General features: G+C 54.8%; 2 protein-coding genes across 17 annotated transcripts in view; one reads left to right on the top strand and one right to left on the bottom strand.

Moving 5' to 3' along the window:
• The window catches only part of Nrl (neural retina leucine zipper), a 143,531-nt gene that overhangs the window by 39,286 nt on the left and 86,192 nt on the right, over nucleotides 1-18,053 (top strand). For 4 of the 6 annotated variants that reach the window (XR_009228719.1, XR_006856335.2, XR_006856336.2 and 1 more), the window contains exon 2: nucleotides 4,087-4,165. The exons of the other annotated variants lie outside the window; for them this stretch is intronic. The gene's annotated coding sequence lies outside the window, so the exon portion shown is untranslated. The remainder of the gene's footprint in view (nucleotides 1-4,086; nucleotides 4,166-18,053) is intronic. 6 annotated transcript variants of the gene reach the window in all.
• Nucleotides 744-17,763, bottom strand: Carmil3 (capping protein regulator and myosin 1 linker 3). Of its 11 annotated transcripts, none has more exons than XM_046465127.2 (40): nucleotides 17,612-17,763; nucleotides 15,963-16,057; nucleotides 15,647-15,697; nucleotides 15,500-15,559; nucleotides 15,299-15,414; nucleotides 15,016-15,113; nucleotides 14,710-14,780; nucleotides 14,537-14,610; nucleotides 14,223-14,298; nucleotides 14,059-14,147; nucleotides 13,460-13,554; nucleotides 13,150-13,236; nucleotides 12,830-12,939; nucleotides 12,610-12,687; nucleotides 12,005-12,081; nucleotides 11,821-11,925; nucleotides 11,659-11,728; nucleotides 11,138-11,219; nucleotides 10,944-11,040; nucleotides 10,740-10,794; nucleotides 10,487-10,659; nucleotides 10,223-10,291; nucleotides 9,933-10,026; nucleotides 9,741-9,839; nucleotides 9,252-9,380; nucleotides 8,975-9,088; nucleotides 8,355-8,530; nucleotides 7,360-7,447; nucleotides 7,096-7,233; nucleotides 6,773-6,836; nucleotides 6,425-6,633; nucleotides 5,806-5,909; nucleotides 4,873-5,188; nucleotides 4,397-4,525; nucleotides 3,669-3,735; nucleotides 3,471-3,560; nucleotides 1,726-1,868; nucleotides 1,466-1,646; nucleotides 1,174-1,293; nucleotides 744-1,073 (listed from the first exon to the last, which is right to left on the bottom strand). In XM_046465127.2, exons 1-40 carry the CDS (start codon nucleotides 17,649-17,651, stop codon nucleotides 1,045-1,047), a joined length of 4,158 nt encoding a protein of 1,385 aa, XP_046321083.1. In that variant the 5' UTR covers nucleotides 17,652-17,763; the 3' UTR covers nucleotides 744-1,044. The 11 variants fall into 11 exon arrangements, with proteins under 11 accessions (XP_046321083.1, XP_046321089.1, XP_046321090.1 ...); XM_046465133.2 differs by having other exon boundaries at nucleotides 1,726-1,844; XM_046465134.2 differs by having other exon boundaries at nucleotides 1,726-1,844; nucleotides 5,806-5,906.

The following is an 18,053-nucleotide window of genomic DNA, read 5'->3' as shown; positions in this document are numbered from 1 at the left end:
CACTGGGGCTAACCAGGTGGTTCGAATGTAGCCTCTCCCCTGCGGGAGGCAGAAGTGTCTGGAAGAGAGAAGTGCACATGCAGAGATGATACACCAATATGAAATGCAGTGAAGTGTGACAGATGCAACATCACTGACCTGCTGAGGAGGCAGTAGGGCCTTGTGAGGAGGGGCTGAATGCAGGTGAGTGGGGAGGACATCAAGAAGGCCACACAGAAGAAGAGGCTATTAAGAGGCTCTGAATATCAAAGGTACTGAAGGAAATGATTAATTTAATCATTTCCTCATGTCATAGAGACTCTGTTCACCTATAAGCTACTCTACTGTTGAGATTTTTGACTACTGAGGGTGCTCACAGGATGACACGTGTGACACTGATGGTGAGCATGTGTGTGAATGCATATACACACGCACGGCCACTGCTCCCCAATCTCCCCCTGGTATGCTGGGGCCTTTCAATCCCATTGCATCTTCCAAAGCTGGATACACACTATGTTGGTCTCATTTTGCAGCCCTGACCCTGCACTAATAGCCCATCCTACCAGAGAGACTTAGAAGTCCCCTTCTGAGCAGCTTTGTTATTCTCCTTCTCCTTTCAGAGTCTCAGCCCCATACCTGTGGGGTGTTCCTCATTTTCCTCCACTGAGGCCAAGCCCTGGAGGCTTGTGGGAAGGGAGCAGATGGTGGGAATGTGGGAAGTGAATGGGGAAGACAGCAGAGACTGAAGGCAGACATTTTTTTTTCTTTTTTATTCTATACAAGTGGGGAGAAGCCCCTGGGGATACAGGGACAGAGATCTACCCTCCCAGGGGAGGAGACAGGCCCCACCCTGAAGCTCTCTGCAGAGCGAGGCATCAAGGCAGGCACTGAGAGCCTCCCTCTCTCCAGGTTGCTTCCTCCCTTCCAGTCCCTGGCCTCCAGCTCCCCTGTGCCTGTTGGACAGGGCTGGCAAGGAGTCTGGGGGAACAGGGATGGATAGGGGTCTGAGTCCTTGTGAGGCACATGTTGAGAGGAAGGCTGGAGAGGAAGGTGTCGTGGCAGCTGTCAGTCTGTTCCTGGCTCACTGGTTCCTGCTGGGGACAAATTCATGGAACTCTGTTTCCTGGGCAGGGAGAGCCAGCACCCTGTGTGAATAGATTGACAGATAGGTGGGAAGGGGTCCTGCCCTCTCACCACTGGCACCTGAGGGGTCAGGGGGCCGTCTTCTGTCAGGCTCCAGTTTATCACAGGACTGCGCCCGCCGTGTCCTCTTGGGTTTCAGTGGGGCAGTCCGGCGGCCTGGATCAGGGGGTCCTGAAATGACATTCATAGCAAGCTTGGCATATGTGGGAGATCACAGGCTGGGGTGCTTATCCAGGCTGTGACTCCTGGTTGTTGCTTATTCCATGCCTTTTAAGGGGAACCGATGTGGACAGCAAGGTTTCTGAGGATTCCCTGAGCCCCTCACTTAGCCAGGGAAGCAGACCTTGGACTTCAGGCTCCTCTTGGTCTTGCTGTGAACCCAGCCTCAGCCGGGACTTGTTGACTCCTGGGGCTGTATTCCCAGCCTCGGTCTCCTCCCTGCCTCCTGGTACCTGAGGGGGCCGGCGACCTCTGGGGACAGCTACTGGCTTGGGAGGCCGTGGAGCTAAAGGGGGATCCTGTAGCTGGCAGAGGAAGGAAGGTGCTGGGTCAGTCTCCTTGCCTCATCCAAGCACCCTACCCACCCACCTTGCTGGCCCTCACCTTGGCATTCCTGGCTGGAACCATCCTCTCTGGGAATAAGGCTCCCTCCTTTTCTTCCTCCCCATCTTGGGAGGCTGGGCTGGGGCTCTGGCAGCTGTGGTTGGGGGCACTCTCCTCAGCTGGGGGATAGCAGACAGAAGAAGCTACAGGAAAAGGTGTGCTTGAAGAGCCCTCCTCAGTGTCCTCCTCTGGGGAAGCCCCATAGGCCAAGACTTTCCCCCTTCAGTTCCATTTGCTCCATCTCTGCCTTTGATGTCCCCTTCTACCCTTCAATGGCCACCTTTCCTTAGCTCTGGGTACCCAGGATCACCCTGAGGTCATCACCTCTTGAGGGGGCTCTGGCCTGGATGCCTCTCTTGCAGAGCAGAACCCAGGTCCTTTCCTACCAGGGCAAAGCCAGGACATGGGGCCTGTTAGACCCACAGGCATGGCTGCCCATCCAGAGCTGCAGTGTCCCAGGGCTCTGCCAATACTGCAGCCTGACATTCCCAGAACTGTTTGCCAGTCTGATTTAGAGACAGACTCAAGGAGAGTACACTGGCACATTGCTGCCCTCCCCGCTGCCTCCTTGCCCCAACTTTTAAGCAGCATGAGTCTGAGGGTAAACACCTGGCAAATGGAGTCTATATGCGTCACTATGAGGGATGCGTGCAGTGAAGCATCTGCCTATTCTGACTGTGGTTTCCTAAATGAAGGATGCGGCCCTGCTTTGAATACTTGACCCAGTCTGTGTGAGGGATGGGAAGTCAGTACAGATGCCCCAGTGCTGGGTTGGCCTTGGAGGATGGGGAAGGCACACAGGCACTGTCATGACCATGTCAGCTTGGCTCTGGGCACTACAGGGGAGAGAGGAGCAAGGGCCAAAAGGGGCAGGAAGGGACTATGGAGAGCAGGCAGCCCAAGTCAGACCTGCCTGCCCATCTTTTAACTCCTTCTGGTCCTGTATGTATTAGTCCAGGGGTAGGAGTGGAGGAGGGCAAGGGGGTGTATGTGTCTACAGGAAGATTTTGTCCATGTCAATATTGTCAGGGGTCATATTCCAGGCCTTGGAAATTCAAGTCAATGCTGAGCTGGTCAGCTTTTCTTTAGTGGCTCCTTATACTTAAGGTACTCTGAACCCAGCAGGAGGGAAGTATCATACCTGGAATAGTCCTCCTCCATTTTATTCCTCCAGTCATGAGACCAGAAAATAAATGACCTATTTAAAGTCATGGGTGGCTGAGCAGGACCAATATCCAGGGCGTCTGACCTCCAAAGCAGTGCTCTTGCCCCTCCTTTGGGACACCTTTCTGAATAACCCAATGATAGGTCGACGAGGTATTTTTACAGGAGGCTGAAATGTTTGAAATGAGCCTGGCATAGCTGGCACTCCCTAGCAGCTTGACTTCCCACCCTCTTCCCAGCTAAGGAGCAGAATGGGAACTTCTCTATAGAGGGCACTGCTGTGCTGATGGTGGTCTGAGGCGGCACCTATCCTAGAGGATTTGCTGGAACCATCGATAAAACATTGCTCCTGTCTGTTAGCTGTAGTGAAACCACTTTTGATCTGGAGATTTTTTCTTTGGATGGAACTGTTTGTCTCTTTTGAATGTAGCTTTGTAAAATACCCTTAAACATTTTCATTGTGCTGACTTCTCACTGCCCCATGTTGGTGGGAAATTCCTCAGCTCAGGAGCCACAGCTTCTGTTTCTTTGGACATGCCCTGGATTTTTGGTGCTGCTGCCTGGGAAGGGGCTCTCCATACCTATGTGCCATGTGGCCTCTGCTCGTCGTATGGCACTGAAGCTTGGCTTGGTGCTTTGAGGCGGTGGGGGTGGCTTCCAGGCTCCAGGTCCTGGAATGGAAGGAGATGGGAAAGGGAAAGGAAGAAAGAGAAAGGGCAAATTAGGAGGGGATCCTGAGAGAAGGGTCAAAGGAGGGGAGCAAGGATGAGTAATCTCACCTGCATCATCTGAAGAGCGCCTTTTCTGCCAAGCCTGGGTGCTGTCATCCAGGTCTGGGCCTGTGCCCTGAAAGAATGGGTAAGTCAGATCAGGTCATGAGAAAAGCCCCCTCCATGGGGGACTGCAATTGACAAATGGTTTCTGCTCTGGCATCTCATGTCATTTTCATGTCACTACTTCCTAGATACTTGGACCATGTTTCCCAAGTGGCACCCTTACCATCCTGGGGGCACAAGAAATGGCTTACACAAATTAACATACTTCTATCTTAATAGATAGATGTTTATTCTATGATTAATAGAAAAATTACTTATACAAAGTGCCTGAGATTTTAAAGATGATAATGCTTATGTCTAGACTAAGTTTAAAAAAAGGTGAATTGATTTAAATAAAAATATTACATAAATACTAATTTAGGTGGCACATGGATAAGGTGAAAATCATCATAAATGGGCTGCAATCAAGTTACCAAAGTTTGGGAAGAAGAGCACTAGAGGTGAGTAGTTTTATGACTCCTCCAACCACGTATTTTACAATATCCAAGAGGTTTAGTAGCTAGTCCCAAATTCCCTGGCAAGCATGGGTAGTGCAGAGAACTGCAGCCAACAACTTCCAACTCCAAAGCACCTGCATTCTCTGTGGAATCACCAGCAATGAGGGAGCAGGAAGGGGGATGGTGGACAGGGACCCACAGGACCCTCAGCTTGTAGTACCAGGCTCCTCTCACCTCTCGTTTCCCGTCGAAGCTCCAACCCTTGGCTCTTCCCAACCCAGGAAGGGCAACACCGTGGGCCCTTGGCTGCTGTGCTGTCCCAGGAACTGGGTCCCCCTCCCCTGGCTCTGACCCTTCGGTGCCCTGGAACAAGGTCTCTTGTTTACAAGCAGTTCCTGATGGAGAAGGAACTACATGGGCAGCAGTGGAGCAGTGGGAGCACCCCCACCCCACTGAGTCACTGGCCCTGGGGAGCCCTGCCATGACCCTGAGAGAAGTCCTTCCAATGCCATCATTTTCATACAGCACTCCCAGCATGCTCTGGGCTACCAGGTATTAGTCCATTCTCAAGGAAAGGAGAAATGGAATGACCAGTGCCCCTCAGAACCTTGAGTCCTAACATTCTCCCATTAATGTTGGGGTGATGTTAGCGAATGGGCTATGTGAGGGACAGGAGAAAGGGAGGACGCGGCACCCCCTGCCTTACTTACCATCTTCTTACGAAAGGAAGGTCCCCTTCCCCCACCAAATCCAGGGAGGAGGCTGGTTTCCTCCTCTGGGCTCCAGCAGGGAGAAGAGTTATTGCCGAGGCTTGGGGGGTCTGGGCTGGGAGGGCTCTCCTGAGTTGGGGGTGGGGGTGGGGGTGGAGGGAGGAGGAGTCCAGCAGTTGGGGACCCTGGTCCCCTGTCCCCCTTGAAGCTCCGGGGCCTCCGAAAATGAAACAGGCCTCGGCGCCTCTTCTTCTGGAGTGGAGGCAGTGGTGCCTCTGAGAGGCCTGGCCGAACAGTCCTCAGAGTCCTGGGGTAGCTGGGCAGAGTTGGGGTGAGTTAGTGACAAACGCTAGATGCAGAGCCCAGAGTGGTGCTGGTGTTGGTTCATCCTGGGTCTAATGAATATCCTATTTCTCTCTCTCATCTGGTCTCTCCTGCTGCCCTGTGCGCCTTTCCACTTACTTAGTTCTCAGAGGAGGTGGTGTCCTTTTCTTCCCCATCATAAACCTCCAGTAGTCTTTTTCCCCTAAATTGACTCTCTCCTCCCAGACTGTCTACCCCCTCGCCTTGGCAACAATTTTTCTCCTCCAAGTGTCCTGGCTTTTTCTGGACATATCCTGGGGAGTCTGTGTAAGACAGAGATGGAGGCCACTGGCCTCAGGGCCTCATACTACTATACTAATGGGCCACCCATCCCAGGGCCTGTCACCTCTGCCCTGTCCCTACCATCCCAATCTGGTAGTTCATGCTGGCTTCATCCTTTTTAACTGTCATGAGGAGACTTAGAGGCATAGGAGTTAAAGGATGTGGGGGAAGGATAAGAATGTGGAAAAATGTCCCAGAGAGACTGGATTGGGGACACTGTTGCTGGAGAGACTTCAGGGGAATTGGGAGGATAGGAACTGAAAATGAGAGTGTGTCTAGGCATCATACCTGGAACTTTCATCCATGACCCTTCGGCTGAAAAAGTCCTCTAGCCCCTCATCTAGGCGGCTGGCCATTCCATTCTCCTGACGAGTCCCAGGTACTGGTACCTGCTAAGAGGAAGAGTCCTGTGGGATAGCTCATCTGGGTCAGAAATCCCACCTCCCAACCTCTCAGAGCCTTCCCTTTGGACTTGGCCCAATGGAAATTCAGACTTTGATTCACCTAGGCATTTCCTAAGCTTGGTGGCTCTTGGCTTTGTCCTTCATAAAAATTAGAATGTCACTGCCTGGTAGACAGAGATTTCTTTCCTCATTTCTTTATTTTTTGATATGGGGTCTTGCTGTGTTGCCAGGCTGGTCTTGAACTCATGGGCTCAGGAAATCCTCCTGCCTCAGCCTCCTGAGTAGCTGGGTACCACCATCCCCAGCTAGATGGAGATTTATTATCTGCAATAAGGTCTAGCTCCCATCTAAACTGGATAATCCCTGAACTGTTTTATGGCTTGCTTGGGCTCCTGCCCAATTCCCCAAAGCTAATATCTCTGGCATCTAGGACCTAAAGCTGGAATCCCTGGCAATAGCATTGCTAGGGAAAGTCAGTCCTTTGTAAGGTCTTTGGGACTCACACTGGGCCGACCTGGTCCTGGTGGGGTGGTCCTGGGGGGCCGGGGCCTCCCTTGTGTTTGATGCCTTAGTTTATAACCATGAGTAGGCAGCTCAGATAGACCTTCCCAGGAGCCACTAGCTGAAGGCTGGCTGCCCCCGAGTCCTGAGAACCAGCCAGGGGGGATCCCCAGGCTCCCCAGTTGGCTTTCCACGTCCTGAGGGCTCCCACCTGTGGGTACAGCAGCATTAGAGGGACTAGCAGGAGGGATAGGGAGAAGAGAGGATGCAGAGACAGAGAAGAAAGGGAAAGAGGGCCTAGGGAAGGCATAGGAGCCCGGAGGACATGAGAACTGAGGCTGGGGACTCACTGATGAAGGCAGACACCGGCCGGATCTTGCGGCAGCGTTTCTGCTTTTTGATGGCCATGGTGTCCTGCAGAAATGGACACAGGATGGGGCCAGGGCTCAAGAACCCTCAACTTGAGCCTCTTACTCCTCATTAAAGCCTTTTCTTTGGAGTTTATCCTCCCTCCTGCTGCTCAGGGGGCTGAGGCACTGGGACCAGGGAAGAGGCTGGGCTGGATTGAGTTTGAGGGGAGGCCAGGCACAGAGAGGTAGAGAGTGGAGTCTTGGGAGGAGGCAAAGTAATATAGGTTCAAAGGCAGGACCCAGGTTAAGGGGGGGTGGCTCACGATGTTGGTCCCAAGTTCATCATCTGTGGTCTCCTCGTGGTCATGGTTCCGGCCTCGGCCTCTGGAGGACAGATCCTGCCCTTGGCCCAGCCCCCCTGGTGGATCTGATAGTGTCCTTAACTGGGTCAAGTGCCGGGCCTGGGAAAGGATAGGTATGACTAGGATCCCAAGGAAGCTGCCCACCTCTCAGGGATATGGGAGGTTGGGATGGGGTGACGCAGGGTGGAGGGCATGCCCCAGCCTGGCCAGGTTCAGAAGACTTACCAGGCTCTTGTGGGAGTGGTACAGCTCCTGTAGGATCTCATCCACTATGGAGTTGGTCAAGTAGGTGACAACTGAGAGCTTCACCTCACTGTAGGCACAGGTGGGGCTGCTCAGTCACCCCTTGTCTGGCACGGAGCCTCAGCCCCTCCCTACCGCAGATGCCTAAGAGAATGGGTCAGTGGGCTTGGCTACCCATGGAGAATGTGGCTGCTATAGGAGGCACCTTATGTCTACCACAGTCATGTCTCCACAAACATGTCTAGTTCCAGCCCTCGTGTTTGTGGTCAAAGAGGAATTGAAGGAGGAGCAAGGAGGTTCTAGGTCAGGAGCCCCAGTGGAACAGAGCTAGGTGAATTTGGGTGCTGAATAAACCTTGAAAGTGTAGAAACCTGTACTTCTTGGGGCTGGGCTTGTGGCTCAGTGGCAGAGCGCTTGCCTTGCACATGTGAGGCACTGGGTTCGATCCTCAGCACCACATAAAAATAAATAAATAAAATAAAGATATTGCATCTCTCTATAACTAAAAAATATTAAAAAAAAGAAACCTGTACTTCTTGAGCCTGGCTGTTTCAGATTCTTTACTTATTTGCTTTGGTGAGTGGTGGCACCCAGACCCAGAGTGAAAGCACTTTAGGGAAAATGAAGACAGGGAGGAAGAGAACATGGCATCTAGGTGTCTGACATACATCACTTTGCTCATGTCTTTGAGGAAGTTGGGTTTTGTTTCTAGGAAACAATTCCTGGTATATGTATGTGGGTACATGCTGCATATACCTGTTTGTGTACCACCGGGGCTTCTAAACCCCAGCTCAGCATTTACGATTACTAGGGCAAAGACCAGTCAGATTCTAAATAGCAAGGTTGCATTTGGTTAAAGATTTATCCCTCACAACAGAGATTATGCCATTCATTATTCATTGCTGCTGATAGTTCCCAAGTCCCTATGTACTCTGAGCCAAGTCCAGCCCTACCCCCAGCCCCATGCTCTTTCTCACTCCAGCTTGTTCTGAATGTCCTGTCCCGCCTGCTCCAGCAGTGCCCCTCGGATGAAGTTCCGAGGCACAGTGACGCGCTCTGCCACATTGCTCAGCATCTTATTGTGCCCTTCAGCCACCCGCATGGCTACGGGGCATAACTCCTGTGTTAGGCTGACCATGGATTCCAGGATCACCTAGTGTGGGGAGAAGGGAGGCCAGAGTCCCAAGGGGAGCAGTCAGGGCTGGCACTTCAGTGCAAGAAACGTTAGCCTGTCTATTCCAGTTCCCCATGGTGACACTGAGGGACCTGCCTAAGGACACAGATCTGTTAGAGCCTTGGACACTCAGGCTTCCCTACCTCATAATCAGTGCTTCTTCTATCCTACCACATAGAAAGGGGGAGAAACAGTCCCAGGATCAGAATTCAGAGAAGGGGAGGTTACAGTTTAGGGTCCAAGGTCAAAGCTTGCAGAAAAATCCAAGCCCCATATTGTTGTAATGCTTTTGCACAGGGGTGCTGTGGGTAGTCTCAACTGTGCATTTCCTTTTTACCCTCCTTCTCTGACTTCAATTCTTAGCTTTGGACATTGGTCAACACTGGGTTCCCATCATGGCCTCCTCCCTTCTCCAGGACTTGCCTGCAGCTCCTTGTCCACAGCCTTGGACACCTCACTGGCTACTGATTCCAGCCTCTGCCGCACAGGTCCGTCATTGGCCAGCACATGGCCCAGCTCATAGAGGCTGGGAAACAGCTAGGGAAGGAAGGGGTTAGGTTCAGAGACCAGAATCAGAGCCTAAAACGTCCCTGGGGGCTTTGGGCTAGGAGAGCAGATGCCTGGACACTCCTGGGTTAGTATGGTTGGCCTTCTTGGGTTCTCCAGACTGTCAGGGAGGGTGGGGCTGCAGAGGGCTCACCGCCCGGGAGTTTTTGGCATCCTTGATGAGGTCCCGAGCGTAGAGCAGCTCATCCTGCACAGGTTCCAAAGGGCACAGCCTCAGTGCCCGCACCTCCTCCTGCACTCGTCCACACAGCCGCTGCAGCATCTGGAGCACAGTGGCAGGATTGTCAGGGGTCTCAGGTCAGACCCTTTGGTCCATGCACCTGGTGCTGACATTGGCAGTGGTGGTAGTGATGTCTTTGGGTAGCCCCAGTCTCTCTCTTTAGAATTCCCTTCCTGAATGCTCAGTCAAGTTCCCAGAACCCTGTGCATCTCTTGTCTGGGGCTACTTGTTTTTCCACATATGTTTGGAGCCCACATTCTGAATACCCTGTCCTTTTGCTTTCCTACATGCTCAATCCAGTTATGTGATTACATGATGCCTCTTCCTGCCCCCACCCCATGCACTTCACCACCTTACCCCTGTACCCTTCATGCCCCATGTGTCCCAGAGGGAAACGTTTACTTGCTCGGCGCTGCTGGTCACCAGGCCCTGCTGTAGCCTGAAGGCCTGCTCCTGGGGGCATGTCTGAGAGTGGTTGTTCCTCACCAGGCACCATTGGATCTGGAGACCATGAAGTGGGTAGGATCAGGGCTAAGGACATGGGCTGCCCTCTGCCCCTTGCTTTCTCACCCTGCTTAAGATAGCACCCTCCACCTTCTGCCAGACGTCCTCCGTGCGCTCAGGGGCACTGCGGTAGGCTTGGGAGATGTCGCTCACCGGGAAGGACATGAAGCGCAGTGTATGGTTGCTGTGGGACACAGAATGGCTGGGTAGGGCAGGACCCCTGCTCCCCAAAGCCCACCCCTTGTGCATCATTTCCCCTCTTTCATGGTCCTTCCTTACACTTCTGTGGAGGAGACTGGTTGGGGCTGGGGTAGTTTAGGCCTGATCCTGGCAAGGGGAGGCAGGGGGCTTGGATCAGGGCAGGGCCTTGGTCCACTTACCTCTCTAGTGCCCTCGCAATATCCAGGAAGCCCAGGGCAGATGTATTGTTCCGATCCCATAGGATAGTTCTGAGGGAAGGTGAGCACTGGTTTGTCACCCCTTCCTCTAAAGCCCTCCCTCCTTTCCTGACTTAATGATGGTTCTGGGATGGGGGTCTTCCAAAGGTTGGAATACAAGGCATTGAGGCAAGAATGTGTACATACATATGTGTGTGTTGTGGGGGGTTGGAATTTTGGGTCGGAGAGTCCAGGTGTGGATCTCACCTGAGGGAGGAATTTATCTGCAGGGCCTTAGACAGCATCTTGGCCCCGATGTCCTCCATGCCATTGCCGCTCAGATCCACTTTGGCCAGGCAGGTGTTACTTCCCAGAGCATTGATGAGGATGCTAGTACGGAGCTTCAGTCGGGAGTCTGCCACTGACAGTGACTGCAGGGACTGAGTGGGCAAGCAGGGGTTGGGTCCAGTCCCCACAGTCCCCTGCCACTGGAGGTCCCCTCCTAGGCCCAGTCACTCACACAGTCCTCTTCCTGGATCAGTTGTACCAGCTTGTGGAGGATCTCCTCCAGGGTCCTGTGGGGAATTGGGGCTCAGAGTAGAAGGGGAAGGGGATGGGGTCATACTATTGAAGGAGGAGAGAGGTGGCCAGAGGTAATACAGTGAGCCAAGAGGATGGGTGGATGAAAGGATGAGGATCTCTGGGCGTGGGAAGGGGGCCTCACTTGGCCTTGACATTGAAGTTCTTGCCCAGGAACAGGTGCTTGAGGGACTTGTTCTTGCCAAGTGCAGGCACCAGGGTCAGGAGGTCCGAGTCGAACCCTGGTCAGTAGATGGGACAGGCCTGGCCTTGAGGCCTGAGGCTAACTGGGGTCTCCTCAGGGCTTCTTCCCTTTGTTCAAAGAGGTGTCCTACTCACCATTGTCTGACAGATCTAGGCTGCCCACACAGGTGACAGCCCCCAGCTGCTCCTGCAAGGCCTGGGCTCCTGCTGAGCGGAGCTGCAGAGACAGGGTAGAGCAGGCAAGGCCGGGATTGGGGTAAGAGATGGAGTGGGGGAATAGGGAACCTTTAATCCTCATAGACCAGAGTAGTAATGCCAGGGTTCCAAGGTCACACGAGGTTGTGGGTATAAAACCAGGGAGGTCCTTTATCTATACCCCATCCTTTTTCAAGGCTCTCTCTCTCCCTGTCAGAAAGACTGCTATTCCTAAAACAGCTTGCTCCTGCCCTCTGCTGGAAAAGCCTGGTATCTCCCACCCACCAAAGCTTTAGGTGGGGAGAACACAATGGTCTCTGGAAAAAGGGCCAGAGAGGGGAAGCAGAGGTGTGGTTAGGGCAAAGGGTTGCAGAGGAGTAGCACAGAGGTGAGAGGTGAGATGGAGCCAGGGTTTGACTCTGGTTGGAGAAATGAACACTGGGTGACAGGTGAGAATTTACCTCACAGCTGCTGAGGTCCAGGTGCAAATCACTGAGGTGACTGTTGAGGGAGAGGCCCTGAAGTAGCGCCCTGTAGGAGGAAGGTCAGTAGGCCCACATTTACCCTTCCTCTAGGTCCCTTTGGTTCCCTTGGACACCCCCCCAACCCTGCACCCACCAGACCTGAGGGCCTCCAGGGGCAGCCTTGTGGTTGATAGGTTGACGTGGCTCAGTGTGTAGGCGCTGCTGAAGAACTGCTTGAAGGCTGGTGGGGCCTCCCGGCCCTTCCTGTGGAGATCTCTGAGGTCAGCAAGGGAGGGGGATGACCACAGTTTGCCCTGTCCCTCCCTGCCCCTCCTGCCCCCACCTGTGGGAACAGCTGTTGCGAGCCAGGTTGAGGTAGGTGAGGTGGGAGCAGCAGCCATGAAGCAGGGCACCCAGAAGCTGTGGTGAGAGATATGGGGGGCCTCAGAGGGGCCAGGAGGTGAGGAGTGTGGTAGGTCAAGGACTCCTTCCGCCCTCCCCACCAAGGTCGGGGAGGTTCCCTTTCCCACTGTGGATGCACACTCAGCTTCTTAAAGCCTCAGTTTTGTCCTCTGTAGAAAGTGTGTCCATTCCCTGTCTGGTTCCCTGGGCTATGGAGAGGCTCACAGGCAGTGGATATGTAAAGCAGGGCCACCACTATTCCTAAGGTGCCTTTACTCAAGTTAGGGGAAACATCCTTTCCCACCAGTGGAGACACAGCCCTAGGCTAGGGTGCACAGCTGGAGTGAGGAGGTGAGGGCTGGCTTTTGGCATAGCAGGTGCAATCTCGAGACCTGGATATGGTGCACATAGGTATGAGCTACTGCTAAACTCCTCCTGGCAGCCTGCCCACCTCTGTACTCAGAGAAGGGGCAGGGGTGAGACAGAGACCCACCATAGCCTCCCCAAATCCCCTCAGCCTGGCACTCCCCATCACCAACCCCTCACCAAGTCAACAGCACAGTCAGTCCCCGACAGGTCCAGGTGCACCAGGGCATTGGGCTGGGCCAGGAAACTGTACAGAGCCTTAGGAAGAAAGGACAGACAGGCTACGGGAGAAGAGATGACAGAGTCTCTCTACCCCCAGGGGCAACGGGGTGAAAACTCCCTGGCCCTGAATCCTGAGCATGCTTCTGCAAAGGGTGAGGCTAATGTTCTGTGGACTCACATTGGCTTCGTCGGTGGCGAGCAGCCCAGGGTTCTTGCTCAGGTCCAGGTATCGAAGGGAGCTGGCGAAGGCCGGGTTGGCCCCAAATGTCTGGCCCAGTGCCTGGAGCCCTGAGCACAGCGAGCACTGGGCTGGGTTGGCCCTCATCCCCACCTCTTCCCCTCAATACATGACCCTTCCCCATTCCTAAATGTGGCTATATTCCACCCATAATCCCTGGAATGGTATGTGGATGTGTGGGTGCACCTCTGAGGCTCAGCATCACAGGGAGCACTTGGGGGAGGTCAGCAATCAGAGGTTAGGGGTCCTGGTGTGAGTACCTCGGGGGGAAATGGCAGTCTTGGCCAAGCACAGCTTGGTGAGGCCAGTGGGGAAGCAGAGTAGCTGCTGGCTCAGACTCAGGAAACCTGAGGAGTGGAGAGAATGGGCCCAGTGAGAGCTGGGCAGTAGGTGCAGGTGGTGTAGAGTCAGATGGGGGCTTGAGTAGGGTGCAGGCCTGGGGTCAAGGATAGAAATGCTGGGACAGGGGCTACCATCAGGCTGAAGAGCCACTGTTCAGACCCGGGTTGGGCTCTGGGCTAGGACAGGGGTCTGCATTGTGGTGGGATAGAATTCAGGGCTGGGGCTCACCCTTGTCCTCGATGGGGTTGTGGGACAGAGTGAGGGCATGCAGCACACAGCTCCCGTTCTCCCCAAACACCCCGGCCAGCTTCTGGACAAAGTCCCTTCGGGGAAGGGGAGGAAGGATTTGTCCGGAGCTGAGCCCCAGGTCCCAACCCGTGGGCTTCCCCTCCTCCTCTACCTGCCTGTCTGGCTGGCGCTGCAATGGTCAGAGGCCCTCAGAACAGGGGAGCAGCTTGGGGCCTGCCAGGGACCTTGTCACCTCTCTGGAGTACCTGAGGGCATGCCACACCTTAGGAAGTTGTGCTGAGACAAAGCCCAGCTTTGAGTCCTCAAGACTGCCACCCTGCTTGGCATTTGATGGAAAACAGGGATAAGGTATGGCAAGAACTAGGGAAAGGCCAATGAATTTGGGCATTGGGAGCCTGAGGTCTGAGTTCCAGCTTGACCACTAACTTGATTTGTGCCCTCTTTGGGTCTCAGCTTCCTTCCTCTCTGGAAAGTGAGGAGCTGGATGAGATAGTTCAGGGACCCCATGCTCTGAGGTTTTAGAACTCTTAAGACTACATGAAGGGGATACCACTGCCCACAGAGGAAGCTGGCCTCACGTCTTAAGTCCAGCATTGTCCAGCACTAGCTCTTCCAGGCTCCCCGACTTGCTCAGGGTATGTAGCACCTGTTCTAGAACTTCTGAACCCTGAGGACAGAAAGGTTCTAAGATCAGGAGCCAAGGAGGAAACTCCCCTGCCGTCCCCTCTCTCCTACTTCCTACCAGCCGCAGGTCTTTGCAGTAGAGTTTGGTAAACCACTGGTTGTAGGCCAGGGCTGCCACCATTAGGGCCAAATCTCTGTGGGGATAGTGAAGAGAGGAGGAAGTGGTAAGTAGGTGGCTGGGGTAGGAAAGAAGAGACCAATGATGGGGGTAATTGGACTGGGGAAAGATGGCTAGATACCAGTGGAGTTGGGAGTGTGGAGTTGGGGAGATAGAGCAGGGGCTGGGTGGGACCAGAAGGGAGATCCTGGGAAGGGCCAGGGTTGAACAGAGGTGGGGAATTTGGGGGTTAAGTCTCTGCCCCAACTGCTTACCGGCTCTCTAAGTGGCTGAAATCCAGAAGATTGAACTCACGGTTATCCTCAGCATGGTAAATGGTATCCACATCCTTGGAGAGATGGAACTAGCTCACACCTGCTCCCCACCCCCTCATCTGCTCCTCCCTCCAGGTCCCACTGGCTTCCTGCTAAGTCCCTGCTCAACGCACCCATTGCACCTCCTCACGGCAGTGCAGCCCATTGTAGTCACACAGGGCAGCATAGGTCTCGGAGAAACCACCTGTGGAGAGGAGATGGACTGGCTCCATGAAGGGCAAGGGGATGTGAAACAGCTTGGGGTTCAAGGTCACCATATGTGCTAGTATCCTAGGTTCCTGCTACATCATGCAGCTCCTGAGATCCGGGAACATCAAGGCAGGCAAAGACTCCTCAAGGCAAAATCCCATGCACAAAGGGCTCTGGACATGGGGCAGAATGACCTGGGTCCCACATTCCTTGTGTTTGCCCCTGCTCACCACACACACTATGGGTGGTAGATGTTGAAGTCTCAGAGTTGGGGGATGTGTCTCGGGGGCCCTCAGGTGTGTCCACATTTCCACGTCGGATCAAACACCTGGAAAATGAACAAATCATCCAAGAGTGGGATCGAAAGAGGCTCTCAATTATTTCCCCTGTTATAGCTTTTGTGCCCCCAGGAAAAAGCAGGAGGGGAACATGAGCACTCTTTTTCTAGGTTGTCTAGTTGTCTAAGTCTCATTGTTGTCTAATCCCTTGAGATACCCCTTGTTTGCCACTCACCCAGGGCCAGGGCAGACCTTGGAGAGGGCAGAGCTCACATGTCGCGTCACCTGGTCCACGCTCTCAGCTGATGGCAGTCGCATGCTCACCATGCCGCGCTCCGTCTCCACCAGGATCTGGGGGGAGGGAGCGGCAGAGCCTTAGACATTGACTCTCTCCTCCAGTTGGCCCAATAGTGGCATGCAGAACGCTGGTGATCACCTGGTTCTGACTGAGCGTGTTGAAGGCACGGATCTCCAGGACATTGAAGGAGCTCTCCACCTGGAGGGATGGAGATGCTCAGTTCCTGATTAGGACCTTGTTGCCAGGCTCAGAAGGGAGCATGCTAGTCTTCTCTGCTCAACTCACCTTGGCAGGGACTTTAAGGGGGAAGAGGTGGAGGCGCCAGGAGGTCAGGGCCTGCAGAGAAGAGTATCAGCTGCTCATGGCAGCTGCCTGGGCCCTGGTGACCCTGCCTTCCTTTAGCCCCCTCAACTCTGCTCTTGGAGTTTCCTTTTCTTTCCTGCCCTACCTTAGGTTCCTAGACATCAGCCCAGCCCACCCTGCCCCTCCCCCAGGCTTTATCTCCTCAGCTGTTCTCCCATTTCTGTCTCTCCTGTCTAGCTCCCTACAGCTCAGTTGCTCTCACCAACTCCCTTTACCCCACCAAGATCAATGCCCTCACCAGCACTCGGTCCTCAAACTTCTTGGGTTTTGTCTCTAGCTTCACTCGATGTTGCTGGAGCACAGCCCCTTGGCTCAGGCACCTCCGGATGCTGTCTGCAGATGGGTGGGGGCCTGCTCAGAGCTCCCCTCACCCTGGCCACCCCCACTCCCTCAGGGTTGTTCAGATAGAGGCAGAGGCAGGGGCAGATTAGAGGAGAGAGAAACAGGGACAAAGAAGTATGGTACAGAGACTTTTCCTTCGTGGGTGACTTTTCCTATTGGAGAGGGAATGTAGAATGGAGAAAACTCTGGCTCCTGATGTCCCTGAGTTAGGGGACAGTAGCTGAGTGGCACTGCCTGTAGGAGGGTATGTCTTATACCTCTGAGGGTGTGAAGGATTTCTCCAGCCCATCAACACATACACAGTGAGTCAGTATGTGGGGGTGTGGGGGTGTCCCCTGACTGTATCCTAGGTGGTCTGGGTGTGGGAGTCTGACTTTACTACGAGTGTGTATGTATGCCTTCTGACAATGCCAGGGAGCCTGAGTGTGGCATTGGCAGGGACAGAGAAGTGTGAATGAGTCTGCTGGCTTGCTACTGTGAAAGGGCACAGTGCCAGACAGTTCGTGTGTGTGTGTGTGTGTGTGTATGTGTGTGTATGTGTGTGTTGGTGGTGGTGGGGGAAGGATTTAATGTTTAAATGAGCCCCATACCCACATACCCATCTGCTGGCAGAACCATCCGGATATCCCATAGTGTGCATATGTACACGTGTGCAGTGGGGGTACATGTGTGTGGTGGAGGTACAGTTTCTGTAAAGATGTGTATACACACATCTCATGATTGTGATCCAGTGTGTGAGGGTATCTGTGGGAAATCGCCACAGTGCATCATGGCTCTTAGCATCCTTGAGCTCTCTGCGTGGGCTAGCCTGTGCTCAGCCTCTGGGGTCAGGGTTGTGGCACTGCTGGGGGTGGGGGCAGGCCTTGGTTTGGGCTAAGTATGAGAACCTATGAAACCAGAAGAGGCTTTGAAGTGTGGGTGGTGGGTAATGAGAAGAGGGCAGGTTGGGAAGGGGGCTGTGGGAGGTAAGCTGAAGGGACCCTGCTTTTGATTTTAGCTTCAGTCCAGAGCCTCTTTCCTGACTCCCTTCTTTGCCCCGATGGCCTGGTCGATGCCAGGCATCTAGGGGGCTCTCTCCCGGGTCAGTTCCGGGGCGGGGCCGAGAAGAGGGAGGGTGTTAAGACAAGCAGCGGTCAGGACCAGGGGCAGCTCCCATCGCCTGGCGGGGCGGGCCTGGCCCCGCCCGGCGGGGGTGGGGGGAAAGCAAGGACTCTAAGGAGGGGACACTGGACACCTCACCGAGGGGTGGGTCAGGAACGCTAAGCGTCAGCCCCAGAAAGCGCAAGGGAACTGCACCTGTCACCCAAGAGCGGGACGGGCGGCTCCAGGATAGGAAGGTCCTTGGTAGGGTGAGGCGAGCGGGGCAGAGGAGGATGCTCCGGGGACAGCGATGCCAGGGCTGGGATGCAGGAGTAGGGGGCTGCCTTGGAGCGAGGATGCATGAGGGGGCAGGAGGCACCGGGCTTGGGTCTGACCACGGGCAGGAAAGCACTGGTCTGGGATGCTCCCGGACGGGGCGTCCCGGAGACCAAGGCAGCCTCCTACCTTGCAGCTCGCGGGTGAGCTCCACGCTGGCCTTGGCCATGGCGGTCGCTGCTGCTGCTGCTGCTGCTGCTGTTGCTGCAGAGAAGCCGCCGCCGCCGCCGCCGGGGAGCCGCGGCACATGCTAGTCCCGGCTCCGGCAGGGCCCGGGCGCTGAGCGCTGCAGCAGCGACCGAGCCCGCTCCAGTCAGGGGCGGCTGCGCGAGCGCTCCTCCCCCCGCCTCGGAGCGCCGGGTCTCCCGCCCCGCCCGGAGAAGTGCTGAACTGAGCATGCGCGCTGCGCTGCCTAGCCGCGTGAGACCCCGCGCGCGCTCGCGCCGACCCCTCCTGCGGGCTACCTAGTGAGAGGCCCAGAGCACGTCGCCTGGTGTTTGGGGTATCTCCCGGGCCGGGGGCAGCGTTCCTGCTCTCCGTGCCACCTACTCACTGGGCACCTAGGGCAGAA

This window comes from Marmota monax, unplaced genomic scaffold, assembly GCF_021218885.2.
Source record: "Marmota monax isolate L192 unplaced genomic scaffold, Marmota_monax_Labrador192_F-V1.1 WCK01_AAM20220418_F8-fsc00079, whole genome shotgun sequence".
Lineage (NCBI taxonomy): Eukaryota > Metazoa > Chordata > Mammalia > Rodentia > Sciuridae > Marmota > Marmota monax.
Note: the sequence above shows the minus strand (reverse complement) of the source record. Positions and strands in the feature narration are given on the sequence as shown.